Here is a 27,763-nt window from a genome sequence, read left to right on the forward strand (position 1 = left end):
GTTAATCGGGTAAGTCAGATGCTCTGCAGAGCAGCCTGGCCAAGGACAAACGGATTTTGGTTCCAGGCTGTGTGCGCTGGGGCCGTGTCACCGCGCTGTGCCGGAGCGGTGACGGGGGGAGCCCCGCGGAGTGCACGCGTGTGTGTGCGTGTGTCAGTGCACGAGCTTCACTTCTGGTGACGCTTCCACTGGTAAAAGGTAGTCAGAACAAGATGCTGATCCTCGAGCACATGGCCGGGCTGTATTGCTGTGAGGCTCTTTGTGTGACCATTGCTATCCAGATCGCGTTAAAAATTTGGTCTGTACATGGCTGCGATGCTGTGAATCGGGCAAACTGAGCTCCAGTGCGGTTTTTAGGCTGTTTACAGCTGGTGAACTCAGTCTCTTAAGGAGAACCTGGTTATTGGGAAGAACTTTGTTGAAATGTGGAATTATACAAAATGTGCTTCTCTGTCTGCAGTCTTTTAACTGGACCCCAACGTTAGTCCCCATGATAGCAGCTCATTCCCCCGTTTCAAGTCCTTTCAAGACTCATCTCTGCTCAGCTTCTTGAACTTAGTTTTGCTGATTTCAGTATAATCTGTTCTCTGTCTTTCTCCAGGCCCAAACCTTCTTTCAGCCATTTGGAAAACATCGGCAGGTACCTGTCAATGCCTGCTGATGACACCAGGTGTCTGCTCTGATGATCTGCAGGCCACAGAAGCGCCTTAAACTGCTGGGAGTTTGGTGCGATCCCCAGACGGGCCCCTCTAATTCAACTCACTGTAGCAGAAGCTGGTTCTTGTTCGTTTTCATGTGGCCTGGCAAGAGGATCAGTAGAGAGGAGTCGAATATTTTTAGTTTAAACCATCAACACTTCGCTTTTTCCTGTATCAAAGGGGAGTCAAGGCAGGGCCTGATGCTGCACAGCAGCAGCCTTCCTGCAGAGTGAACGTGCTGCTGACTTGGGCAGAAGATGCTGGAGCAGGGTCCTGGAGCAGGAGGAGCTCTGCCCCAAAGTCCCTGTGTGCGAGGGGTGCGTGGCAGCAGGTTGGATCCTTCGGGAGAGAGCTGGGGTGGTTGCAAGGGTGGGTCTGGGGGAGGCATCTTCAAGGGGAAACTGCTGCAGGAGGCATCGGGGCAGCAAGGGTGGGCATGTTGTTCTCCTGGGCTGTGTACTGTGACTGAGCTTCCTGAAGTGCTTTTTCACTGCGAGGAGAGCAGGATAAAATCCTCCTTTGGATGTTTGTCATCTTCTGTCTGACCCATGCTTTTCTGCCTCTGGACAAGTGAGCTGTAATTTTTGTGAGCAGCTGCCTGCCTCTGACCTCTCTGGGTTTGACGTTTTAAAATACATGAAGCAGAAAAGAGCAAAGGGGAACGCGCTGCATGGAGGAGCAGGAACACGCTGTGTCCATCCACCTCGCGGAGGGGCTGACTTTGCAACAGGCAAGACGTTTCCAAACGCCAGCTTTCCAAGGCGTGCTCTGTCCCTTCTGAGAGCTGATGGACGCATGGCTCTGCAATCTTACGGTGCCGGCTGTGACTTAGGGCTTGGTGGAGCATTTTTCCCTTGAGGTGGCATTGCTGCTCCCCCCCTGGCTCGCAGAGCTTTGTGCCAGCAGCACGGCGTGCGCCGCTGCCGAAGGCGTTGAGAAATGCGAGGGGGAACAGCTCGCCTGCAGGCCAACGTGCAGAGCGCCGGTGGAAAAAGTGACAGACGGGGAGTTAATGGAAAGCAGACGCGGAGCGCTGGAAGCTGCTCCGCCAAGAAATTCTGCACAGCCCAGGCTTTTCTCTGGTATCCAATAAAAACGTGCTGCAACTTGGCTACCCTCTCCGTTACCCCAGGGAAATGGCACAGGCACGAACGGCTCGGGTCTGTGGCTGCTGCGCTGCGAGCCACCTCGAAGAAAAACAGATGCCCTGCCACGCTGAGGGTTGCAGGCGCGTGATGGGAGAGCCAGGAGGCACGAGTTTCTTCTCAGAGGTCCCACCAGTAGCCCAGAGACTGCTGGTGGCCACTGGCAGTGTAAATCTGGGTGCTCCTGTCCCATGCACGCAAGCGACTGGCTGCACGGCCCCAAGGTGTTATATGGCCCCTTGGAGCCCAGGGAAAGCAGTGGCTGCCCCGAGGGAGGATTGGGAAGGGCAGGCAGAGCCCCAGCCTGGGTGTTCATGGACTTGGACCCCTCTAGAGGGAGGGCAGCTGCCAGGGAAGCAGGCTCAGTAGTCGTTCAGTCCCTATGGTTGTGGGCCTTGTCCGTAGAGGGTCTTCTGCTCTCTGATATTTCCCTTCCCGCTGCCCAAAAGGTAGAGCCAAAACGGACAAAATCAGCCTGGTGATTTAGAAGCTGGTCTGCTGGAGCCACGCACGGTTTGACTTGCTGTGGACACCACTCAGAAAATGACTTATTCCTAAATACCGTGGTAGTTCCTGCAAATGTTGATGGTAGACGCTGAAGTCTGGCTGGGCTTTGGGCTCAGGCTGCTCGCTGTGCCTCTGGAGGTGCAGACGTGCACTGCACTGATAGCTTTTCCAGGTGCAGTCATTTCAGATACACGCTGAAGGATCCCTTTAACCGTCGTGTGGCTGCAGCCTGACGCCTCTAAAATCGCCGTCTTGCTTTTGCAGAATGGAGGCCTCCTGCCTGGAGCTGGCCCTGGAAGGAGAGCGCTTGTGCAAGGCAGGGGACTTCAAAGCAGGGGCAGCCTTCTTTGAAGCAGCGGTGCAGGTGGGGACGGAGGACCTGAAGACTCTCAGTGCCATCTACAGCCAGCTGGGCAATGCTTATTTCTACCTAAAGGAATACTCCAAGGCCCTGGAGTACCATAAGCACGACCTTACGCTGGCCAGGTAAGCGTGCTGGCAGTGCCTCATCCTGATCAGTCTGAGCAAAGGGGAGTTCTGTGGGGTCTGAGCCCAACTTAAGGACCCTGACCTAGAAATAAGCATCCAAAACCAGCTCTGGGGTTTGGGGTGACCCTCCTGTGGAGAACTCAGGAGGAAATGAGAATGGGCTGGGAACAGCTAGATGGGGTGTCTGTCTGTCCTGTGCGGTGCTTGGCTCGCTGTCACTTGAATTTTGCCTCCAACAGTTAAGGAATAAAAGTCTGTGAGCTTTTTAATACCTCTTTCCCTCTCTTTGGCCTTATTGTAGAACCATTGGGGACCGCATTGGAGAAGCCAAGGCAAGTGGCAACCTCGGGAACACACTGAAAATACTCGGGCAGTTTGACGAAGCTGTTGTTTGCTGCCAGAGACATTTGGACATTTCCCAGGAGCAGGGAGACAAGGTAATTGCTGCATGGCATCCAACAGGAAATATTTCCTACCTTGAAAACTGATCCATCTGCAAGCCAGAAAATGTGAAAGGGTAGAGGTGGGCTCTGGGAGGAGGCGAAGTGTCAAACTCTCCCTTACTGACAGTAACAGCTGTATGGTAGTGGTGGTGGGGAAGGAAAACGTGGGCTTCCTGGCTTTGGCTGTCTGTCTCCCTACTGGGATAGGAAGTGTAACACCTCTTCTTGCTCCTTTCAGGTGGGTGAAGCCAGAGCGCTCTATAATATAGGAAACGTTTACCATGCAAAGGGAAAGCATTTGTCTTGGAACATGGCCCAAGACCCAGGCTACCTGCCACAAGACGTCAAGGAGACTCTACAGAAAGCTTCAGAATATTACGAGTAAGTATTGAAGCTCGGCCACCCCTTTGTCCTGCAGGGAACAGTCATCAGTGACTGGTAAAATGCACGCAGGTGCACCTTTATTAGAGCTGAGTGCACTTGTACGGTTCACTTGAGGAGCCTTCAGCAAAAGGCTGTCTGCATCTCTAAAAATTAATTGCATACAGTTAGTTTGTGTATTTGAAGGACCTGAAATTGTAAAACCCCTTTGCTTCCTATAATGAAGCAGCTCAGTTTTCCCTTAAGACTCTGCATTTCTTTAATTCCTGCTTTGTTATTCCTCCACCACGCAGAGCGAATGTGTAAAATAGGATAATGCTGGGGATCTGGGTATTAGTAGTAAACGGGCAGGAGAGGTATAAATCCCATGCTCTGGATCATGTTATTTTGACAGTATGAGCCAGTGCATTTGATTTTGCAACCCAGGAAGGTTAGGAGCCTGCACGCTCTGTTGTTCATCTGACCAGGTGTAACTTATGAAAGCGTGCAAGCCACTGTTACTTTCAGCATGTTCATCCTTAAGCCAAGAGCCATGGGCATAGCACAGTTTGGTACTCTGGCAGGAGCTGCTGCGTGCAAACAAGCAGAGATGTGGAAATTATATCATTTACAGGGGCAAAGCTGCGCCAGAATTGCCTCTCTCAGGCCAAAGCTGCGTGCAGCTGTCTGTTCCCCTCTTAGCATGCAAAAAATCATTCTTGAGAAGATGTTATCAACAATATCAATATTCCCCCACCCCCTGGAGGCCAAGGTATGGTATCAAATTCGTCTCAAGGAAGGCAAGAGAGGGACTGCACGCTTTTATAAAATTAGAGCTGAAATTCATCCTGGTATTGCCTTAATAAAAGTCTTTATATTTTGAAGTATGATCACGCACCAAAGTTCAATAGCCTGTTCCTTCTCAGAGCTATATTTGGAAGGTGAACTATTAGCTCCTGGAGCCCCTGCTGCTCTCTGCTGGCCTTGATGAAAATGTATTCCTGTGCATCAGCGTTGCTGGAGCCACAGCAGAGCTGCTCCTTCCCCCAGGGGAAGAGGCTTTTCCCTGAAGTCCTGGTTATCCTTTTGATGGATCTGCAGCTCATCCTGCTCTAACATCCTTCCCTTTCCTAAACAGTCGCAAAGTTCCCACTGGTGGCCCACACAGGAAGGCTGTTGCCAGACTTGCTTTCAGACTAATGTTTTTCTTCTCTTATCTTGGAGTTTTATTCCAATAATGAAGCTTTTTAAAGTAGTCTTTTTATTATCTGGAGGGAGCGTCAGGATCTTACATTGGTCTCCTCACATCTGAGGATATGATGGTGCCTATCTATAGCTCACTGGCCTTTTCCCAAAGAACGATGAATATTGCATAGCTGGTGATTACATTTGTGCCAGCTGGGAGCTCTGTGCTTCCCCATGTGTGCTGTACATGAAAAGGGGGGGAAAAACGTGTAGAGAAGTGCAGGGAAGAGCACTGGCATGGCAATGTGGATCTTGTCCCTATCTCTAGCAGGGCAGGGAAAAACTTGGGGATAATCTCTGTCCTTGTAAAGAATCTAGCACTGATTTCTTTCAGGAGGAACCTGTCCCTGGTGAAGGAGCTGGGGGACAGAGCTGCACAGGGCCGTGCTTACGGCAACCTTGGCAACACCCAGTACTTACTGGGCAACTTCACTGAAGCCATCGCCTTCCACAAGGAGGTAGGGAACTGCTTCGGCTTCTTCTGGGGCTGGGCACCCGGTAGGGAGCAGCCTTTCTTTCTTCTCACCACCTCCCAGGAAATACTGGGAGGTGTTTTACCCCCCTGATTGTTTTACTACCTCCTGTGTGTGCTCCAGATCCTGCCCGTGCTGTGCTGTGCCAGCTCCTGCTGAGCAGCACCTTCCTGCCTTCCTCATCAGTGCTTAATGAGCGACTTGAGGGAAGGGTGCTGTTGGCTTGGAAACCAAAGGAGATTTCTAAGGGCAAACTGCAGCTGGGCCTAGCAAGGCTTTTCTGTGCTTAATTTGTGTCAGTCTAAATTTTAATAAATGCAAGCCATGAATTTAATTAAGCTGCTGAAAGAGCTGCTGATCAGGAATAATTGTTGTTTGTAGAACATAGCTACTTTCTGCAAAGCTTTACAGAGGGGCGAGATGACACAGTCCCAGCCCCAGTTCAAATGCAATTTGGTTTCTAGTTTGGATTCTGCACTGGTTTCCTCAAAGTGGAGGGTGCTGAGCACCTTGGGACATCAGAAGCTGTCAGAGCTCTTCTGTTTGTCTGAGAAGGCTTGGGGGCAGCAGCCAGCAGTCATTTTGGAGAAGGCACTCAGAAGGGGCAGGAAAATTATGCAATGCCAGTGAGCAGGGAGCAGGTGCTGCAAAGTGAGGGGTGGGGAATTTGGGGAGAGGCAGGATGGAGGTACAGCAGGGACAGGGACCTGGGGAGCAGCTGCAGTGCAGAAGGTGAGGTGCAGTTCATAAATGTGTGTGTGTGTGTTCATTCTGTGACAGACCTGCTCGTGCTCCTGGTTGTTACAGTCTGTAGATATCCGCATCCCTTCCCCTGACCTCGAGCTCTCCATTCTCCTGTTGATTCAGCTGAAGTACACGCAGCTCCTTTTGCACTTCAGCTGAACAGATGCGTACTGACCAGGCTGGAGTAGGAGTGGAGAGGATGCAGCTCTGCTCCCACTTTTCCAAAGGTCCTTCCTGATGCTGAAGTACAAAAAATAGAGAGCTGCATCTAGCCCCGATAGGCATGGGCACCCTTACCTTGCTGGACGTGAACTTTGCAAAACAAGAAGTTAATCTCCCAGAAGAGTTGTTGTGTGCCAGAAACCTGGCAGCAGCCAGCCTGTACTCACTGTCTGTGTCTCCTGCAGCGCCTCGCTATTGCCAAGGAGTTTGGGGACAAGGCAGCCGAGCGGAGGGCGTACAGCAACCTGGGCAACGCGCACATCTTCCTCGGGAGGTTTGACATCTCTGCTGAGTACTACAAGTAAGTGCTGGGGTTATTGCAGGCTCGGGCAGATGTTCCCTGGAAATTCCCACCTATTGCAGTGAATTCACAGGCTCAGGGGAACATGAAAAGGGTCCTGGTGGCAAATTGCCTGTGTGGTGCTCAGCAGTGGCAAGTGATGCTGCCACTTGCCAGCCAGCCTGCAGTGTGTAGCAGGCATAAACCCCAGCGCAGTGCACACCAAACTGGGACTTTCCTGTTGCTTTATGGAGGTGCCCTGCAATGATCAGGTTTCTTCATCTCTGCCTTTCCATGCAGGAAAACACTCCAGCTCTCCAGGCAACTCAAAGACCAAGCAGTAGAAGCCCAGGCTTGCTACAGTCTTGGAAACACGTACACGCTGCTTCAAGACTATGAAAGAGCAATCGAGTACCATCTAAAACACCTGGTGATAGCACAGGAGCTGGGAGACAGGTAAGGGAGTGCCTCAGGGGGTGGCATCTTTGCTCTGGTGGGCTCAGAGCACCAGTTCTTCTGTGTGGATTTGTTGTTCTCCACCTCCAGCACTAAAGAGCAGCAACACATATTCTTGAAAGCCTTCAGAAATCTCTCAGCACCTAGGCCTTAGTCCAGTTGTGGGTCAGAAAAGTAATATGAGTGAGGCCTTTATCATGTCATTGAAACCTGGGGATCATGCCCTTTAAGCTATGTCTGTCTGGGCTGAGAGAGATTTCTAGTGAGATATACTTCAGGAAAATGAATTGTATCCAGAAAATGCTTTGCCATGCAGCTACTGCTGTTTTGTCCTATTGGGGCCTCCCTAAAGCTCCCTCACATCACAAAAATTGCTTCTTTGGAAACCATGCGGATAGGAAATGCGTGTCACCTTGTCCTGATGCTCTGAGATGGGGCTGGGAACTTTCACGAAGAAATAAATGATATCACACATCACACAGAGCATGTGGAGATGATATATTTTGCTCCTTGGTCTCATCATTCGTCTTTGAGATTTAGTCTCTCTTCTCTCTATTTCTTCATCTACCTTTATTTCATTTTTTTTGCCATCAGCTCCTTTCTCCTCTTTCCTCTCTATCTGGATACTGCTGGAGCCTCCCAGGAGCTCATTAAGTGACTTTGCAGCCCACTTGTTCAGCGTTGCTGCTGCTGGCTCTTGGGAAGCCGGGTGTCCTCCACTAGATGGAGCAGAGGCATTAAAATGCGAGCTCTGTGGCACTGTCAGGGCATTAACTGCTCTGGGAAGGTACAATCCCACCCAAGGGTGAATCATGCTGTGGGGGTGCAGGCCTGTGGGCTCCTGCATTTCTGGGAACACACCCCATGAGCAGAAGGTATTGAACTGGGTGACAAGAAAAATGTTTAAATGCTGATCAACCCGCCCAAACCTCTGAAAAGGGAGTTGCAGTCACGCTGAACCTCCCCCTGCGCCCCCATGTGCTTTTTTTATCCCCTCACCCCCCACATCTGCACGTTTGCAGAGCTAAGCAGGCTCTGAGCGCTAGGTCTCTGCCTGCTTCTGCAAGCAGGTGCTGAAATCTGCTCCAGAGGCACCTGTGGGGCTGGTGCAGGTTGGCCGTGTTCAGGGGCTGGGGCTGCCTGGGGCAGGTTTCACATTTGCCTGCTTTCTCTGGCATCTGAAAACAAGAAGCTGTGCCCTGGAGGTCTGGTGGAAATAGGTCAATGCTTGCTTGGCTGCTGCATGCAGTCTGTGCGTGCATCCTGGGTGACCTGCCGGTATATATCAGGAAAATATTGTGTCCCCAGAGTGTTTTCTCCTTGCCACGTTCCTGCTAATTTAGCTCTGGGCTGTTATGGAGTAGCAGGCTGGATGTTGCTGGCCCTCTTGATGCACTGTGTGTCTCTGGAGGAGAATCCTTGCTGTGTGAGGTGGAGGCTCGATAGGAGCTCTCACTTCTGCTCTCAGTCTGGTGCTCACAAATAAAGTCAGACCGTTCTGGGTCTGTGCTACACAGCTCAGCTGTCTGCTGCTGTGGGTACAGACCTGTTTCTGAGGCTCTTGCTCATCCCCTGATCTTACTGACTTCAGTATAAGAGTCGTTTAAGGTATACAGTGCATTTCATTTTCCTTTGCAGAACACTCTGTAAACGTAAATTTAGCTAGGAGGTCTGGCTCTTGGTGCTCTGCAGAAGGAGGCCGTGAAAGGGTTGCTGTGCTGGGTTTTGCCCAGAATTTCTGTGGTTGACAGCTTCCTGTTTTGCAGGGTGGGAGAAGGAAGAGCCTGCTGGAGTCTCGGAAATGCCTACGTCTCCTTGGGGAGCCATGAACAAGCTCTGCACTTTGCAAGGAAGCATCTTGAAATCTCCCAAGAGGTATGAGAAGCTGGTTCAGGTCAGAATCGGTCCTCCCTGTTGAGGAGGACATGCTTTTTATCCCAAGAAGTTAATTGGATATAGTTCTTCTAGCTATGAGTGCTGTGGAAAGTGCCCGCCTGTGTGCTGTCTCAATGTTGTCTTCAGGAACTGCTGGGAAGTGTTCGTTTCATGAGGTGCTCCCAGGCCTCCACTTAGTTAAGGCTAATGCATTTGCTGTACGTTGCTACTAACTGATATTCCTGGGTGAGGAACAGCCACAGTCACCATTTGGGGTTCCACGTCTGCAGCTGCTCTGGTTTTCACAAGCGTGCTTGCCCAGCTAGCTGCAGCTTTCCAGGTACAAAAACATGAGGCGTTTTCGGATGGCTCAGATGTTCAGCAAGCAGGAAGGCCGTTGTTTGCTCTTTCCAGTGTGCTATGAGGAAGTTATTTGTGGTCTCTTTAAAGTTCCCCGGATGAAGAAATTGCCCTTTTGAAGCACTAATTGACATGACTGCATGCAGGCGTTGTGTGTTCTCCTGCCTGTCTTTAGGCTGGCTGAATCCCGGAGCAGGGCTGACACACCGGCCTAATGATGTGCTTAATTACACTTATCAGACATGCAGGAGGAACGCTGTCCTTTGGCCCTGAGCATCTTAGGACAAATGAACTTTTCCAGTTTTCAGGTTTTCAGCCTGCCAGCACTGTGGCAGTGTGGGGCTGGTTACTGGGAGCCGGACGGGTGCGCGTGGTGGTGATGGGAGAGATGGAGCAGTGACTGGTGGCTGCTGGGGGCGGAGGGGAGAGCCGGGGCGGGCAGGAGGGCTCACAGCACTGTTCCCATCCCGAGGTGATGGCTGTGATTGCAGAGCATGTCAGGAGTAGGTTACTCATGGCAGGTGGCTGATAAACTCCCCCACATCCTTAATTACGGAGTGGTGCAGAGACCGCGTCCATTTGTGGGGAGGGCTCGTGTCAGCTTTTAGCAGCTAGTGATTCTCTTAAAAACTGTTTTATTTTAGCCTCGGGAATGAAGTTAGTTGCCTGTGCTGTTGTGAGCAGCACCAGCACTTTGTCCAAGAAAAACCTGCAGCAGTTAAACCTTTGCACACTGATGTTTCTATTCCGTGACATAAATCTGATGGTGACATCTGAATCCGAGCGAAATCTGCTCGGAGTAACCGCATGGGAAGCTGCTGCAGGGTGCTCAGAGGTTGCTGCAAAATTTCTTCTGAAACAGCCTGAGTAAAAGATAAATGCCTGGAAGACTCGGAGGCTGTCCTGGCTCTCAGCCACTGCTCTGCAGGACCTCTCGTGCCTTCATGTGGTGGGGGGCTTCTGGGGAAACGGGGGCACCCGAGCCGAGGGCAGAAAGCAGAGCCCTGCTGTGGTGTGTGGTAGGGGCTCTGATTGTCCTGCCAGGGTTCCTCTGAGGGTAATCAGGCCTTGGAGAGAACCTCGAATGAGTGGAAATCGGGGAAGCATTTAACATCAAGGGCTGTGAAACCGAACCAGGACATGGTAATTTCACTGGAGATGATGTCAACAGCAAATCTCTTGTAATTGGCAGGGGATTTATGCCTGATGATAAGCTGTTTGATCTGCCTCCCTTTACTGGTGCTTGGGGCTTTGTCATAAATAATGTGGGGATTTATGATTTTGTTCTGGGATGGCTCGCGCTGCAGTCTATCTCGGAGGACCACAAAAGAGCTGTTGCAAGGCGTTTAACAGGGAGCCAGGGAACAGCCAAGGTCTCTCCCTCTAGCAGAGGCTGCCGTTTCTCTAAAGATTAGAGGCTGCTTCTGAGTGACCTCCCTGTGTTTGCTGGCGATATGCAGAGCAGTCATTTTCATGCTTGGTGTTAACCTTTGAGGGGCACCCAGCAGCACGTCCTACAAATCCCCATTTTTAAGTAGAAGGAGCCACTGGGAAGATTCCTCAATATCTGCCCTCGGCTCCTTCAGGCTGGTGAGAGATGGGACTTTGGAAGACAAAAATAAAGCAAATGCAGGAATTTGGACTGTCTCAATGTTAGTATTAATTTAGTATGCCTCTATCCCAGTTCTGTAGCAGCAGGCGAGCTGTGTCCCCTTGGGTCACCGTAGTGAGCTCTGCAGAAATGCTTTTCGAGGTGCAGCAGGTACACAGCACACCGTGCATGGACCCTCCCTGAGATTCTCACCAAAAAATAGTTTTGGAGAGTTGTGGTGTTGAATAGCCAGGCTTGAATGGTCTCTCAGAGTGTCTCCAAGCTCTCTTCTCTGTGTGTTTGCTTTGGTGTGGGACTGGCAAGCCCTTTGCTAGGGACAGTTTCCTTAGACCATGCTCCCTTTTAACCAGCTGCGTGTTGGCTTTGCAGATCGGGGACAGGAGCGGGGAGCTGACGGCCCAGGTGAACATGGCCCAGCTCAGGTCAGCCCTTGGCTTGGGCCCCGGGGAGGAGGACGTGGGCACGGCGCAGCATTATTCCGGCTACGAAGCTCAAGGTGAGTGTCCGGGCTCTTGTTGGCGCTGTGAAAGATGCAGGATGGTGCACGGGGAGTGGGAGGTGTTGGCAAGTGGGAGGAAATCTGAATGCCAGAGGGAGATGAGGCTATCGGGTGCCTTTCCCAGAAAGGAGGCTGCAGTACGTTTGCAGGGAGAAGAATATGAGGACGAGGGGTTTTTGGCACACCCTTGCAGTGAATCCCTGTGGCCCGGTTCTCCCTTGTGGTTTCACAGCAGAACCCTTCGTTATTGCATACATCTGGTGCGAAATGCTTGCTCTGACAAAGGCCCACGAACAGCATCTTATTCTCCACTCCTGCTCCGTGTAAGTTTGAAGGACGGGGAAGGATCTACCCCAAGGAGGGCACGGAGTGAGTTAACGGAGTTAATCTGCATTAGGAATGAAATCCCACGTTCCAAGCAGCGAACCAGCTTTTGTCTCTTCTGAAGCTCTGCAGGGCCCTTTTAACTGATGTGACTGATAGAGGGAGCTTTCAAAAGGTGACTGGCAGGGATTTTGGGCTGCTGTCAGTCTGATGAGCACCCAGGGAACGAGCCTCCAACACGAGCTGAAGGCAGGCTGTGAGCATCGGCGCGCTGGGTGCTGTTTCATACCCAGAACACCTGCAGTGGTGCTCGGGAAACAAAGGTGTTACAAGGCTCGGTCACGGCAGACCAAATGGTTTTATTTACCAATATATTTACCACGCTGGGCCTGGGGTTTTTCTGCCTCTGCTCCCCAGGGAGAAACCACGCTGCCAGCCCCATGTCCCCTGCTCGGGGACCGTCTGCCTGTCCCCAAATGTCTGCCTGCCACCACGGACGTTTGTGGGTGCCTGGCGTGGGGTGCTTCCAGCCGGCTCTCCCATAGTTGTGGACAGCCTTATTAATTTACACAGATGAAATTGCATCCCAGGAGGTGCGGGCTGATTAAATATGACCTTGTTAGTGCAGACACATCTTCTGAGGCGGTGTGTTCTCTCCCTGCTGGGAGGGCTCACTCAGAGATGATGCTCTGATAGAGGCACGGTGCTCTGGGAGGGCGAAAGGCAGCCTGTGAGGGTTTGCTCTGTGCATTGATCCTGAAGTTGTAGCCTGCTACATCGGTGCTAAGGCTTTTCGTGAGAAATCAAGCTGTGGATGAGGAGCCAGAGTGCCCTGCCGTGCCCCATCAGGAGCTGCAGAGCTGAGTTCAGTCTCCTCAAAGGCCATAAGGGCCACGACAGCTGAACCAACCTCCTTCTGCACGTCAGCTCCATCTCTATAACTGCTGGGGAATTTATTAGCTAGCGCCTTCTGCTGAGACCTGGCACCTTGTTAGAGGTTTTGCTCTGGCAAATTATTTTTGCTCTGAAAGGGGGTCAGGAAATGAACCTTGGTGCTGCTCCTAGGCCAGAGAGAAGCGTGGAGGAAAGGAGCCGATGGGGGTGCCAGGTCCCATCGGCTGGGGAATGAGGGGTGCAGGAAGAAAACAGACTTTTGGTCCCTGAGCTGAACTCTGCAGGTGAGACTTGGTGATCAGAGCCTGCCTGCGTGGCCTGTGGGCTGCTCGCTCCCCCTCAGTGATCCAGATGTGGCTGTGCTGGTAACATCTGGAGCCAGGAGTGAGTTTTTTCTCCCCTGAGAGAGCCACGGTATTCCGTGTGTGGTCAAGGAGAGCAGGCGAGGGCTGAGCTGCCCTGCTCGGGGCTGGAGGTCGCAGTGGCCTCGTGAATCCGTGGTGCCCTTGCTGATGTTCCCGAGGTCGGGGCTGTTGTCAGCAGCGGGACGAAATGTTCTCTGAAGGAAAACCAACAAATAACCGGGGCTCGCTGTGTGGGAGAGGGAAGCAGAGCAGGGCCAAGGGCAGGGGCACGGAGTGTCGCAGCACTTTGCACGTGGCTGGCTCTGGTGTGTGCATCCCGGGGGGAAAGGTGCTGTCCTTGTCACAGATCTGGAGAGAAGGTGGCTGTGCAGGAGAGAGGAGCCTGGCTCCCTCGGTTTCTCCCTAATTCTCATTCTGACCTCATCTCTGTCATTCTGAACCCCAGTGGAGGATAAAAGAGGCCACTGACGTGTCTCTGAGCCCTTCAGAAGGGAGATCTATTTTATGGCTGCCAGGCACTTTGGTACCCTCCTGTGCACTTATTAAATGATTAGAAAAGCGTGATTATTTATATTATTAATAGCAGCAATTTACAGCAAGAGGAACATCTGCTTCTGTAATAGGAAGCAGGTGAGACAGTTGAGATTCAAGTTGCCTTCTGAACCAGGCGTGCCTTTTGATGTCACGGTGAGAAGAGCTTTCTGATATTTTTTTTCCCTGCTTAAGGGTGTAAAATGGCTGCATATTCATAAGGATGCTAACAGCATCGGGTAGGGGAGGCGTGGTATAAAACACACGAATGTCACCAAGCAGGTAGAATGAAGTTTCACAGCAAATCTCAGTTCTGGGAAAATCCATCCAACTGGCTGAGAAACCCCAAACCATCAGGCTGGGATGTCCTTCACAGGTCGCTTGTGTCCAAGTCTTGGGCATTGTCCTCCACCCGCAGCCTGGGGGAGGAAGGAGTGTCTGGTGTTTTCCTCCGCTGTTTTGGCTTCCTCTTGCTGAGCTCTTTGTGATTTAATTAATATTCTGAGAGCAGTTGGATGTCAGAAGACAGAGCTGGAGGCCAGGGAAGTGGGGCAGCGCTACAAAAGCCTTGTGAAAGCAACGACCTTGTGAAGAAATGCAAACAGGGAGAGCTTAAAGCAACAAACCAGACGAAGCTGGAGAGGAGCTAAAACACGAAGCAAATAAACAGAGGTTGTGTCTGCTTCTCCGAACGCACGAATACACGGCCCTGAAAAGTGGTCTTGCCCTCTCACACGCTGCAAATAAAGAACTGGGTACTGGTAGGCTGCTGCTGCTGGAGAAAATGGAACTGGCTGGGCTCGTGAGGGATTTGTTGCAGAGGTCAAAGCAACCATGAGTTTGGTGCTGGGGGTGCCCCGGGTGCACGCAGCCAGCTCTGCTCGACCAGGGCTACTCGGGGCTGAGGCTCAGCGGGGTGTGAGCTGTGCCTGGTGCCCCACCAAATTGGGGGCACTCGACCTGGACCTTCCTCGAGCAGCCTGTGGCCGCGGCACCGAGGTGGGTTAGCTGAGGTTGTGTGTGCACGTGGCTGCCCTGCAGCGTTCCTCTCCTCAATTCCTCCTTGTCAGCTCTCCCCTCTGGAGGCTGGCACTGGCCGGGGGCTGCCTGCCAGCCGCAGGGAGCACAGGGAAGGGGCTCACCCGCTGCCAAAGGGATGGAGGTGTCGGGCAGAAGGCAGAGAGCAGCCCTGGCCGGCCAGCTCAGAAGGATTTTCAGTGCTTCTCAAAAAGAAAAACTGAGTCTGGGCTGCTTTTCTTTTACACTCAGCAGCGTGTCAGCCTCAGCTGTCAGCTCTGATGGCAGCAGCAGTGTGAGGAGATGCTGAGCAGCACCTCTCCTGGCAGCTGGGTGTAGGTGGGGAGGGATGCAGGTGTTCTACAACGCGTTGGCACACACGTAGAGGCTTTCAGAGCGTTGTGTGCTGGTTCCTGGCACGGTTTCCGTGCTGTTTGCAGTACGCAGCCACCGCTGCCCAGCTGTGCTCAGCGAGCTTGGAGGGCAGGAAAGGACTCGGCTGCGAGCCTGACTTCAAATCACAGAATATTCCCCCAGAATCAGAGACTGCCCCCACTCTGCACAGCCTCTGCTGAAGAAATGGGGGCACAAGGCTGCTCTGCTTGTCTGCACTTGGGTTTCAGGAGCCTGTGCGAGAGGCAGCCGTGCTTCAGGTTGTGTTATTGGGGTGAGGACGTGGGCAGTCCAGGCTGGCACGAAACCCATCTCCTTCCTGGGCAGCGATCAGCTCTGCGTGGCTTTGAATTTGGGTCTCTGCATCCTCAGTGCCATTCCCAGCTTGCTTTCTTCACAAGAATCTTTGAACCCTGGGATAAATTAGGGGTAGAAGAAATCTGCTTTTATGTTTCCCAGCCTGTTTGCTTGCTTGCTTGCTTGCTTTAAATATCTTTGAAGTATCTGAGAAGCGTTCAGGGCTGCTGAAAGACGCTCGGTTGACCGGCCTCTGTTGACGCAAGGCAAGGAGGAGGCAGTGCTGCCAAACACATACCAACCTGAGCCCTGGGCTGGGATGCTGTGCAGGGATGGTCCTTCTCTGTGGCTTGCGAGGGACTGTGGTGGGTGACAGGAGGGAGATGTGGCCCTCTGAGACCTTCCAACAGGGGGACAGCCCGAGGCTGCAACTTCAGTGTCTGGAGACGAGGCTTAGCTGAGAGATGCGGAAGGGCCATGGGAGGACAGACATGAACTCACTTCACTGTGAGTTCAGATTTATGCTTGGGCGATGAGTGTTGCCTCCCACTGAGGCACCTGCAGGAAGGTCTCCAAAATGACCTGAGGGCTGCGGTGGGCCTTGCTGTGATGGAGCAGGGCTGGAAGGATGCCAGGAGTGCTGCTTGAATGGGAGGGGGGCTTGTGTGAAGATTTAGGGTATCTAAAGGATGCCTCTCTGTTATCTCTCTGAGTCTTTTCTAAACCTCTGAGTAACCTCTGCTGTTACAGCTGTTAAATCACTTCAGGAGCACTGACGAGGGGAGATGAACCTCTGAGTCATTTGGATTTAAATTGAGTTACTTAGCACTCAGCTCCGACTGCCCCAGCTTTACGAAGTTTTAAAAATATTCTTCCCAAAGTTTTAGCAGTATTTAACTCTCTCCTCTCACTTTGCCCTGCACACGAGCTACCTTCCCAGTGTCAGTGTTGCAGCAAGACTTCCAGCTCAGCAGAGGAAATGCTTCGGGCCTGGAGGAGAGGATATTGTGCTGATGAAATTCAGGTGCCTGCTTTATCTTGATGCCAGGGGAGAGTGCAAGTGCTGGAAAGGAGGAATGAGGAAGAGGCTTGTTCTCAAATCCTTTGGCAGAGAAGATACAACGTGGCCCTTGGCAAAGCCACCCGTTAAATCAAGGAACCTCTTGTTGTGGGGAGAGCTGACTTCATGGAAATGGTCAGCTCCTTACACAACCCCCTGCTCAGAGCTGGGAAGCCTGAAATCCCCTTTGGCTGCTGTTCCAGGCTCCTGCAGCCATCCCAGCTAGAATCAGTTTTTATCCTTAAAGGTTTTTATCCAGGGGACTTGGTGTGCTTTAGCATTTCACTGGGCACACCGCTGCCCTCAGCAGCAAGGCTGGCCCCTCGTCTGGCAGAGCCGGGCACCCAGACAGCACAGCTTTGCTTAACGAAGAGACCTGGGGCTTGTAGGGACACAAAGAGACCTGGGGCTTGTAGGGACAATCGGAGCTCGTGAATTCAAAGGCCAGCGTGGCCAGCCACGTGCCAGTAGCTGGAAGGTTCCTGCCTGCTGCAAGCTGGTGACAGATTCACAGCAGCCTCCAGGAGGAGGGATCAGGTATGTTGCCCCCCTCTCTGTAGGATTTTGCTGTGGGTGTTTGATCCCTGTGAGGCTCTGACACGTGCTGTTCTTGCACTTGCCTTCCCTCAGTCAGCCCCTAGGACTTCAGCTGCTCGGCGGTGCCCCTGTTAATGACTGCGTGTCACTTTCTAGCTCAAACTCAGTGTCTTTTTGATCTCTGCTTGTTCAGCACAAGCTTGTAACGGGAGATCAGGGGTCATGAAGCTCTGCTAAATACTGGCAGAGAAAATTTTGCTCTTTTAGAAGAAAACCAGGTGCTCCTGCCAGTGCTATCATGGCTGTTCTTGAATGAGCCCAAGGTTACCTGCCTCCTCCCAGCCCACTCCACCCAGTTCAGTTTATCTCCCCGAAAATCCTTCTGTCCCCACAACTATTGATCTATTAAGCAGGTCATGGTTCTACAAGGCCTCCCCTGACGTGGCTCCAAGTTTCCCACAAGGTTTGTGTTTGACTTTGTCAGGTGGGGCATCACTGGGTGCGCTGTATGGTCTGCATCCTGCAAGTCCAAACCGAGATACTTCATTCTTTGGCCTGAATTGCCAACGCTTTATTTGCAAAAAGCCATATTCCAGCCTTACTCAGCGAGAAGATGCCTGTTGTAGGATAACCTTTTGCTCAAAGACCGCAGCTTTTCTGAGCTGCATTGTTTTTTTCTGGGGGAAGGAAACTCCTTTGTGTCATCTTTGTCTCCGAGGAGGACTTTTGCTCCAAGTCCCCCCTTGGCCAATTCAGAAGTAACTTGTTTTTGTTACTGCCCATTGTACATGCATGTATGCATTTGAAGGAACAATTTCACTATGGAAAAAAAAAAAAAAAAAAAAAAAAAACCTACAAGACTTTTGTTATTCTGGAGAAGGTTTTTGTAGTGCTCAGGATCTGTCTGGAAGGCTGATATTTGCTCAGCTGTGTGCTGGTCTGTGTGCCAACGAATACAGCACTTCGCAGCTAGTCAGAGCAAACACCCAGGAGCCCGATCTTCCCAGCAGAAGAGGTTTCATTCCTGTCCTCTGGGCTTCCAGCTTTGATATGAGGGGCCGAGAATGCAGGACCTTGCGTGGGACCAAAGCATTTCTGAGGAAGTCTGACATGACAACGTGCTGGAAGCAACCGTCCTCCAGCTTCCCGTGTTACCCTGACCCTCAGCTATGGGTTGATTTTTGTCCTTCCCATATGTTCTGTCCTTTCTGTTGCAAGCTGTACGTGTTCGTGGCTTTTGTCTGGACCACAGAGAGCCCAAAGGGCCTCATTTAGCTGCTAGGGAGGAAAAAGTCTCAGCCATGTCAGGGTTCCCCTGGTCCTTTCCACTCTCAGGGACGGGTGGGTAACCAGATGGTCCATCCCCCAGATCGATGCACAGCAGCGTGGTGCCAGCGTTTTATGGCTCAGTCGTTGTAAATAACTGATATTATTTGCTTTCTCTATTTAGAGAAAAGTATTGTTCTGTCCCAGTAACATCAACTGGGAAAACAAATGCCGGCATTTATCATACGAGTGCTGGCAATAATAGAGGTCAAGTGGATTTATAGTGCCAGAACCCATTACATGTTTGAAGACTAATTAAAGCCCTAAATGAGCTGCTTGTCCTACTGGAGGCTTTTTTTTTTTTTTTTCCTTTCCTTGCTGCTGTGTGTTTTTTTTTTCCTTTTTGAAGAGCGCTCGCTGTAATAATGGAGCAGCAGCTGAACAGAGATTTCCTGATTAGATGTCAGCAGAGAAAGATTTGAAATGCTCTGCGTGCGTTGGGATTGCTGGACCACATCTCCACTGTTAGTTCTGAGCCTGGTAGGGTTTACAGACCTCTCTTCCACCCCAAACAAGTGCCTGGCTGGTCTAATTTAATCCTATTTAATATTTAGAGCTGTCTGCCACAGTCAAGGCTCTGAAATGCTGGGGTGTGTGCAAAGGGCGGAAGGCAAGGTCCTGGGCTGGTGAAATCTGCCCCAAAGACAAGCTGATATCTCAGTTGATACAGGTGTGGAAGGAAATGACCTTTCCAAGAAAATCCAGCAACTGCTTCTGCCAAGATTTGTTGTGGTCTTTATTGTGCAAAGCCTGGGCTCTGCGGGGTGTCTCCTACCCCCCCAGCTGCCCTGACCTGCTACGTGCACTGCTTGACCAGGAGAGCTGCAGGGTGAGGGAGGATGATACTGGCTGTGTAACCTTTCCCCGTGGTTTCTGTGGAGTTCACTGTCAGGTTTAATTCTGCTCCCTGTGCTGCAGCCACCCCAGAGGGACACGGTGCCATCAGACAGAACCGTCCCTCGATCCTCATCGGGGAGCTTGCTCCATCTCAGCCAGGCAGCTCTCCAAGCTGGAGACGGGGGAGAGCCACGGAGTCATCAAAGCACACATCAAGCTGATGAGAGCTGCTGGCAGGGCTCCCTGAGCTGCTGCTCCACGCGTTGTGCTCCATCTCGTCAGCTCTGAGCTCTCAGGAGTGCCAGCTGGAGCTGGAGACTGTCCACACAGGAACAAAACTGCCCACGCTGTCTGCCCAGCTTTACATGGAGTTACCTGGCTGGAAGCAGGGGGAGCTTTGTGCTGAGCAGGCACTGCCAGGGCTGCGTGGCTTTCTAAGCAGAGGCCTGGCGTGGTCTTTCCCCTAAATATGCTGGAAAAGCCCCAGGAGCCCTGAAAAGCAGAGTGTCGCCCTGCACTCAATCAGCTCGAGAAGCCCCAGGACAGCAGGAGCGGGCGTTATCAAACTTCTGGCTGAGAAGGGAGGTTTGTAGATAAAGCTTCTTGCACGGTGTCATCAGAGACCGTCCCCATCTCTGCAGGGAGACGGAGAAAAAAGCAGCATCTGGCTGGGTGTGTGGTGGGGATGGATTGGGGAGTGTCCCACGGACAGAGGACTGGAGAGCATTTGTGGTGTGGGGGGATAAGAGGGGGCCAGGAGAAGGAAGGATGTCACAGCTACATAAATGAGCATCTTTCTGCTCTGTCCCAGTAAAATCCCCCCACACCACGAGATTTCGTTGCCTCCATCCCGTAGGGAGGTGACGGATTTTCAAGTTTTAAAACACGGGAATGCAAAAACCGTTAAACGCCCCAGGAACCAAACTGCAAAAAATAAAAAAATAAAAAAAAAAAAACAAAAACAAACAAACAGAAACCCCTCCTTGGCTCGTGGGGGTGTTGAGAGCATGGAGGGTGGGTGGGGGGAGATTTTGGGGGAAAAAAAAAAATATTTAAAACAGAAACAACAACCCCGAGCCTGAGCACTGAGAAGAACAACATCCGAGGAGCTCCAGGAAAACAAGCCATGAATGCGGGCAGTCAGCAGCGGCGCTCAGCTGATGTTCACAAGAAGGTTTCGGCTCGCTGTGTTGGAGACCTCAGCAAACCTTGAAGACAGAGAGAGCATTTAGAAATGCCCCTGAGGTTTTCCGTTGCTCTGCAGTAGGCTTGGTAAACATGCCAATAAATACTGGAGAGAGAAGAAAAGCCCTTACAGAGGAGCAGACACCGGTTTTCAGCCGCTCGATCTTCTGCCTCCGCGGCGGCTGCTGCCGGTCGGCGCTGGGGGGAAAGGGGCAGAGAGGATCCAAGCGCTGGGGCTGCAGGAATTGCTGGGAAAATCACTTCTCAGGAGGTTTCTGAGCACACCTGGAAGTTACGTCTGGAGCTGTGAGAGGGAATGCCCCGTAGGAAGGCAGCAAGCTAGCGGGACAACTCGTGTCGCGGCGTGCTTGTGAGTATGGGAACTGCTCTGCGGCAGGATGAGCGTGTCAGATGGGAAAAAAAGGGGAGAAACTGTTCTGTGAGCATGGTGGGAGCTGCTGCCTGCTGCCATCCAGCTTACGGTAGCCCTGGCTGTAGGTAGCATCTCAATTCTTCTAGCTGCTGGCGCTGCTTTGCCCTGGGACAGCTCGGTGCGAGCGAGGGCAGAACCGGGCGCTTTGAGGCCGGCATCTGGCCCCTGTGCTGGTCGTGGTTTCTTCGCCTAAAAACAGCCTGTTTTGGCCTGTTGGGATGTCGAATTTGTAATTCCTAACTTCTTCCTCTCTTAGCTCAGCCAAACACGAAGTCTGCCCGGTAACGGAGGAACCACCAGCACCAAAACAACGGAGGAAGACAAATGGTTCCGCGTGCCCTAATTGCTGGGGTCGTCTCGGCTGACGACGTTTATTAAATTAGCAGAGAGGAAGGCAGGCTTTCGCAGAGCAGAGATTAATGGTTTCTGGCCAGCGGTTTAATGCTACTGCAAACGTACAAAAGCACCTGAGGACGGAGGTGTGTAATTAGCGACTCTTTAGCCTGTTGGAAACGCTGGGTGTTTATCTAATCAGGCGCACTTTGCTTCTTCCTCGCTTTCCTGGAAGCGGCCCTTAAAAGCTGCCGTGACGCACGCTGGCTTCCAGGTGCTGCTCTCACCTCTTGGGCATCGCTTTGAAACCCAGACGCGTGATCGGGTCGAGTGTTTGTGGGTGTCTTTTATCACAGGTTCTCCTTGCTTCTCCCCTTGCCAAGCTCCTGCCGGCCGACGTGGCAGCTCCAGGAGGGCTCTGCTCGGGCTTTGCTCCTCTGGCGGTGTGGGGGAGACCCTGCAGAGCTGCCTCTTTCTTGGTGGTGCCCCCAGGAGCTGGTGGGAGCACAGTGGAGCAACAGGAGCCGGGTGTGAGGTGTCTTTGAGGACGTTGGCTTTCTTTAGGAGCTCTGGGTCCTCCTGGAGTGAGCCAGGGCGGGCTGTGCCGACCCACCGAGAGCTGTGCGGCCGTCTCTGTGCTGTGGTGGAGAGGGCTCAGGCTCCATCCTTTCAGCTGTCTGTGTGGTGCACATCCAGCCTGTGGTAAAGTGTTCAGACAGCAAATAACCGTGTCGTGTCACCGGTATCCAGCATCAAGACCCATCATGGGCCTTTCTCATCCTCCTCAAGGTCGGTGCTTACGATGCCTTAGCAAAGACAAAATCGCGTAGTTAAGATTTCTTAGTAAAAATAATCAAGGGCTGAAATAAAAACGGTAACACCAGGAGATCTGCCTGCTGCATTGAGGGCAACACCATCCTTTCTTCCTGCCCACACCAACAGGAGAACAGCCCCGTGTCTGAGCCCAAGCCAATGTCAGCAGCAATCGCCCAGCTTCCAGAACCAAATCCTGGTTTTACCGAGCTGCTGCCAAACCAGCGATGGCTCTGCAGGGTGCAAGAGGGTCGAGTTGGGTAGAGATGGCAGCGGTGTGTCACTGCGTGTTCTCCTTGCTCTCTGGCTTTGCTGTGTGTTCAATATCCATCCTGCACCTATTCACCACCTCCTCCAGTACCTTCTTAACTCAAAGCCTGCTGCTGAAGTCACCTTAAAACTACACTAACGTGCTTTTTGGAGAGACAGAAACCGTGCACAAACGTTTTGTTGGTTTGGCCGTCGTGGCTGCAAGAGGTAAATCATGTTGGGGTAGTAAAGAAGTTGTGAGGGGCAGTGGAGTTGTCTTTAGGTCATTCATAACTAAGCTGTGGTATGGATGCGAAGTCGCAGATGATCTGAGCTTGTCTTTGTATCTCACGATGCTGAGCGAGGGGGGAATTTTGTCTTTGGAGGTGCTGCAGCTGAGAGATGCCTGTGGTTGCACCTGGAGTCGTGCAGAGCTGGGTGCGTGTTCATGCAGGAATCCTGCTACCTGCTGGCTTTTCCGTTTAACCACTGCCTTCTGCTCGCAGTCAGCCCCGAATTGGTTCGTGAATTTTGGGCCTTCTCTCGTTAAGTTTGCCTGGTGAGCAGCTCGGTGGCACCCTGGGCTGGAACAGGGTGCGTGGGGGCTGCTGTGGGATGTCGGTGCTGGTGGGAAGCCGGGGAATCTTTCGGCTCGGTGAGCTTGCTGCTGCAGGAACCGCACAGAGTTCAGTGGTTTCCGTTCTCAGGGCTCTGCACGAGGATGGCTTTCAATTCACATGCACTCATTATTCGCCCTCCCCCAGGATTTCCCCTCCAGCTTGGAAGCTGTGGCGGGACATCGGCTCCAGAGCTCCCGGTTCTGCCCCGCTTGGTGCTGATTTCAGGGGGTTCTCAGCTAAAGCCAAACTTTGGGAAAGGGCAGGAAAAGGGAGCAGGAAGGGGAAAGGGCAGAAGTTTTCCAGGATGTCTTAGAGGCACCCCAGGGCCATTTGGTAAATGCTGCGTGTGCCGGTGAGCAAGGTGAGAGCGGCTGGGAGAAGGTTGGAGGGAGACGTGCAGGTAGAAGGAGTGTGGAAAACAGAAGGCAGAAGCTGAACTGGTTTTCACCTTCTCTCTTATTGTTATAACACTGTATTTAAATTAATTTTATTAAATCTCAAATATCTTAATGGTTGCCAAATTTGATGTTTTGTCTGTCAGCTTCGGGGCAAGGTTTCTCTCTCCTTGAGGCTGGGCCTGTGATAGCTTGAAAACGTTTGCTCTTTCACTTAGTTTTCCAGCCCTCGTGACTGCAGAGCAAAGCTTTAAGATGTGTCCCAGACACATTCTTTAAGTTAAAAACACGGAGATAAAGCAACAAGCCCACAGATGTATTCAACCGTATTTTTGTTATGATTTTTCTCAGTGCCAGTCCCCTGACTTTTCCTTGTTTGGGGTCGGGCTCGTAGCTCTGGAATTTCAGAGCCCTCAGCTGAGACCCGGGGTCACGGTGCGCCCCCGCTACTGGTTCGAAATCAAAAGCTTTGTGCAGCCCTCGCTGTTACTGGCTGTGCCGTGACACTGCTTTGAAAAAGACCCAAAACAATAGAGAGAGAGAAAAAAAAAAAAAAAAAAAAAAGATTTGAATCTCAAGGACAGCACAGCTGCAACATCCCGTCCGCTTGACTTTGCAGCTCACGGTAGCTGAGGGTCTGCCACGCTGGGAGTTTGGGCTGGGTGCTGCCGGTGTGTGACACCCCCCTGATGCCAGAGTGCGTTGTTTTGCAGGAGCCAGGCCAAAGAGACTCCAAAGAAACAGCATGGACAGCTTAGACCTCCTGAAGTTCCCTTCTGAAAAGGTAAGCGAAGATGGCTGGCTTGCCTGGAGGATGAAGTATCGGTAGGAATCCATAAGGGCTTGTTGACTGCCTGCATGCGCAGGGAAGTATGCAATTAGCAGATAGCACGGGAGTCAATGGGATTAACCAGAGAGGGTTTCTGGAGAGGAACAGCTGGTCTAGCTAAAAAGGCACTTAACTGAAAGCTGAAAAAGCCACTTCTGGGGTTTTTTGAAAAAAAACAGCCCTTTATTGAAGAGGATAAGCACGAGCAGTTCAGCCCCTTCAGTGGCTGGTGGCACGTCTCAGTGCCTTGTTAACCCAGCAGAGTGCTGCCTTCGTGCAGCCAGGGAAGGAGAGGTCAGGAGGGAGCTGCAGCGTTGCAGGAGGCAGAGGATCTTGTCCCAAGGGGCTCTGAGGATTGCCTCTGCTCTGGTTCACTGCTGGAAATGTCAGATCCAAGCAGATCAGTGTTTTCATTGCCTCCCCAGGGCAAAGGCTGTTTCTACAGTCAGCTGGGAGGCACTGAGCCTCTCCACCTGCATGGATCATTTAAATTTCTGAGAAAATCCTGCACAGGATTGCTGGGTCTGCCCCGTGGCAGGTGGCGGTGCTGCCGTGTGGTTCAGCCATGCCCGATCCCAGGGGCAGGCAGCCCAGCTCTGCTTTTTGGGAAAGGCGTTGGCAGGAGTCATTTCTATTCATGCGGTGCTTTCCAGGCACAGCTCTCCCGAGTGCCCCGGGGAGCGTTTCCACTCCTGCAGAAGTGTCACAAAAAAAAAAAATCCCCCAAGTTGTGGGTAGGTACAGAGGGTCAATGGGAAATAACCCAAGTCTTGCAGAGACATCTGAGTGCCTAAGCAGCCCAGCAGGCACCTGGAGGGACTGGCAGAAGCTCTTTCCTGAATTAACTCTGAGGGAGTTAAATTCCAAGCACCCTTTTTGTTAATTCACCCACCTGCCCAGAGGCTGGCTGCCTCCTACCTGCTGTAACCAGTGCGGGTCCATCTCTTCTCCAGCCACAACCACACGTTCTGGGCTGGGTGGCTGCTGCCTAAAATCCCCCTGACCTTTCCCACACCACTGGGTTTATCTGCTCGCCTCCAGGTAGGGGTTAGACCTGAGGTTGGACTGACCCCATGGGTTCCCTGTGATGACAGGGACACAGTGCCCAGTGGCAGGGTGATGTGTGTGTCCTAATCGATTGGTTCTGTGTCCTGATGGATCAATTCTGTGTCCTACTCATCGCAGCATGGCCCGGGGGCTCTGGCAGTGTTGTGCTACATGAGATTTGTTGCTGGTGCTGCTGGTTTCCTGCTCTTTGCTCTGCAAGCTGGGCCTCGCTCAGTACTCCAGGCAGGGTGGTGGATTTCGGGGGTTCCTGGGGGAGCTGTGGGTAGTCCATAACCTGGGAGTCAGAAACGAGTTGTTCCCCCCAAAGTGGTCCTGTGGGCATGTGTGAGCTCACCTCTCCTTGTGGAAGCAATTCCCCATCCTTTGAGGTGCTAAGACCTCAAAGAATAAACCAGCAGTGTGAAATGCGATCTCTCCAGCGCCCTCTCATTATTTCCTCACCCTTTCTGCCCTTAGCTCTGCCAGAGATAGCCTTCAAAGTCAGCAGGGCCCCCTGTTACCGAACAGGCCAGGAACTTTTGTGCATTGCCCCTGCACAGAGTTGCTCCTGTGCTCCCCGACCTGTGCCTTGTTCCCTGGTTTGAGTTTCCCTGGTTTTAGCTCCCAGCCTCTGGCTCTTCTTTATTCCTCTTTCCACCAGACTGAAAAATCTCTTCATCACATGCTGGTTTTTACCCTGGAGGTGCTTACATGCCATAATTGAGCCATCTATTCTTTGGGCATGAAGGAAGCAGTTTGAGGCATTGCGAGGCAGCTTCTGTCCACTTCTGAAGCCCACTTTCAGGCCTGCTTTTCAAGCTGTGGACACCGGCCTGGCTGCAGTTGGTTGCATTGATAGCATCTAAGGAAATGAAACTCCCCTCGCTTGTTCTTACTATTCCTGTTTGTGTTTCAAGGAGTGCAGAAGGCGTTTTGGCTCCAGCATCCTGCTGCGTTGGGCTGCTGGTGTGCTGTGACTTCGGGTCCTGTTCAGTGTTTTTGCCTTCTCAGTGCTCACTTCTTAAAATCCCAGCCTCGTGGGTCCCTGGGTGAGCTGTGCTCCTGAGCTGGGCTCCAGCTTCTTTCACCCGCACGCAGCAGCTGAAACGAGGAGTAAGGACACTGGGGAGTTCTCTTGGTGTTGTGTGAGCAATAATAAGATGGTTTGCAGCATGGAAATACAAAAGCCCAAAGCATGGAGCAGGTTTAGGCACTCAGATCCCACTGGTTACGTGCCTGGTGCCTTTAATAAGTGCCTTTGGAGCTAAATGCTGAATGCTCCTGCTGCTGTTTCCGTATCAGGGCCTCATCTGCGTGACAGCAGTAATGAGGTTGTTGTGATAATACAGGCAGGGCCATTACCACGGGGCTTTTGGCAGAGAAGGGATGGAGTTGTGTGCATCTCATGGGAAGGGAGTGAGGAAGGAGAAGCCAGGCGAATGGCAGGGGTTGGAAAAACCAAGCGAGGAGCTGCACTGAGAGGAGACAAAACCTAGGATTTAATAGACATGTTATGGTTTCCCCATGCGTTACACAGGAGTGACAAACCTGTGTTTTATATGGCCACGGGAGCACTGCAAACAGGAGTTGAAGAGGGCCCAGGAGGAGAAGCAGAGAGGGAGCAGGGGGCTGCCTGTAACCAGCTGCTGCAGTTGGTCACGTTTCCCTGTGGTCCCCATTTGCTGTTGGCAGGAGGGCTGAATGGGACTCCAACCCCTCATGCTAATTGATGCCTCTGCCTTTATACCTGTTTTTTTTTAAGAGGATGCTACTTCTCCCTATGGAGAGGTTGTCCATTGTGTGCTGTTTGGGTGATGCTGCTTCTCCACGCATTAAAATCCTCTGCTGCAGATACACAATGTCCTTATTCAGCCCTGCGCATTGAGTGGCAGCGCACACCATCTAAATGCCACGTTAACTTCTCGTTTCTGTGGATATTTGCCATTTTTCTGGGGAAATTTGCCATCAGATCTCCACGTTAAACCGGAGAGAAGCAATTTGTGCAATGACTATTTCTTGCTTTCCCAAGGACCAGAATGGGGACAGCCATCATGTGGGAGACCTGAAGATCTCGGGCAAAGAGTTCTTGTCTTTACCTGCAAGGTCAAAGAAATACCGGGAGCACCAACACACTTCAGAGAGAAGGCCCCAGGGGTCAAGTACATCACCGCTGGATGCCAGCGAAGTCCGAGTCCAGGTGTCACAGTCGGTAGGAAGATGTTTTTTCTCCTCTGGTACTCGTCTTGGAGCTTTGTTTCTAACCTGGTTGGGTGGGTGGCAGTGTGGCCTGTTGGCTGGAAAGCAGAACCTGCATCTGGCTCTGCTGGTGACTGTTCAGGCAACTGCAGGCAGATTATTTTTCCTTTCTGAGCCTCGGCTTCACTGCTCCTTACACAGAACTGCGGTACCAACCTCCTTGAACTGGTTTGTGAGAGCTTGGTGGTTAGTGGTGCTTGTAACCTTCAGCAGAGGGATGAGTTTAGACCTGAACTTTCCTGAGTTTGGGACTGTCTGGGTGCGATGCCCTGACTTCTAGAAGAACACAGCAGGTTGGAGGCCTTGCTTTATGGAGCCTGACTTGAACAGCTTCCCCAGCTAACCAGGAAAGCGCTTGTTGCCTTCAGGAAACAGAGCCCTTTTCACATTTTTGGTAGCTTATCAACCAAAAATCTGGATGCCTTTGCCATTTGCAGATTGCTGGCATGCAGCAAGGCCCTATTTGGGGTTGAACAGCTCTGACTTAGTCTGTCCTTGGCTCCCCGGAAGGTGGTGGACATCTGTGTCCTGGAAAGCTCTCCTTGTGCGTTTTTTACATCTTTAACCCAAACAATCGAGCTGTTTGAGGCTATTATCTTCTGGTTGTGTTGATG

The 27,763-nt window shown here is 52.0% G+C and overlaps 1 protein-coding gene across 8 annotated transcripts in view; it reads left to right on the forward strand.

The window, feature by feature from the left end:
- Window positions 1–27,763, forward strand: part of GPSM1 (G protein signaling modulator 1) — a 71,325-nt gene that overhangs the window by 24,818 nt on the left and 18,744 nt on the right. For 6 of the 8 annotated variants that reach the window (XM_084494263.1, XM_084494265.1, XM_084494262.1 and 3 more), the window contains exons 2-11: window positions 2,615–2,836; window positions 3,141–3,276; window positions 3,521–3,663; window positions 5,222–5,345; window positions 6,512–6,627; window positions 6,907–7,062; window positions 8,829–8,937; window positions 11,279–11,405; window positions 23,731–23,801; window positions 26,923–27,102. In XM_084494263.1, the coding sequence (XP_084350389.1) occupies window positions 2,616–2,836; window positions 3,141–3,276; window positions 3,521–3,663; window positions 5,222–5,345; window positions 6,512–6,627; window positions 6,907–7,062; window positions 8,829–8,937; window positions 11,279–11,405; window positions 23,731–23,801; window positions 26,923–27,102 (1,383 nt within the window). In that variant the 5' untranslated portion in view covers window position 2,615. Of the gene's footprint in view, window positions 1–209; window positions 1,030–2,614; window positions 2,837–3,140; window positions 3,277–3,520; window positions 3,664–5,221; window positions 5,346–6,511; window positions 6,628–6,906; window positions 7,063–8,828; window positions 8,938–11,278; window positions 11,406–23,730; window positions 23,802–26,922; window positions 27,103–27,763 lie in introns of those variants that run through there. The other 2 variants (XM_084494261.1, XM_084494264.1) reach the window with 2 other exon arrangements.

This window comes from Aythya ferina (genome assembly GCF_964211825.1).
Source record: "Aythya ferina genome assembly, chromosome: 20".
Lineage (NCBI taxonomy): Eukaryota > Metazoa > Chordata > Aves > Anseriformes > Anatidae > Aythya > Aythya ferina.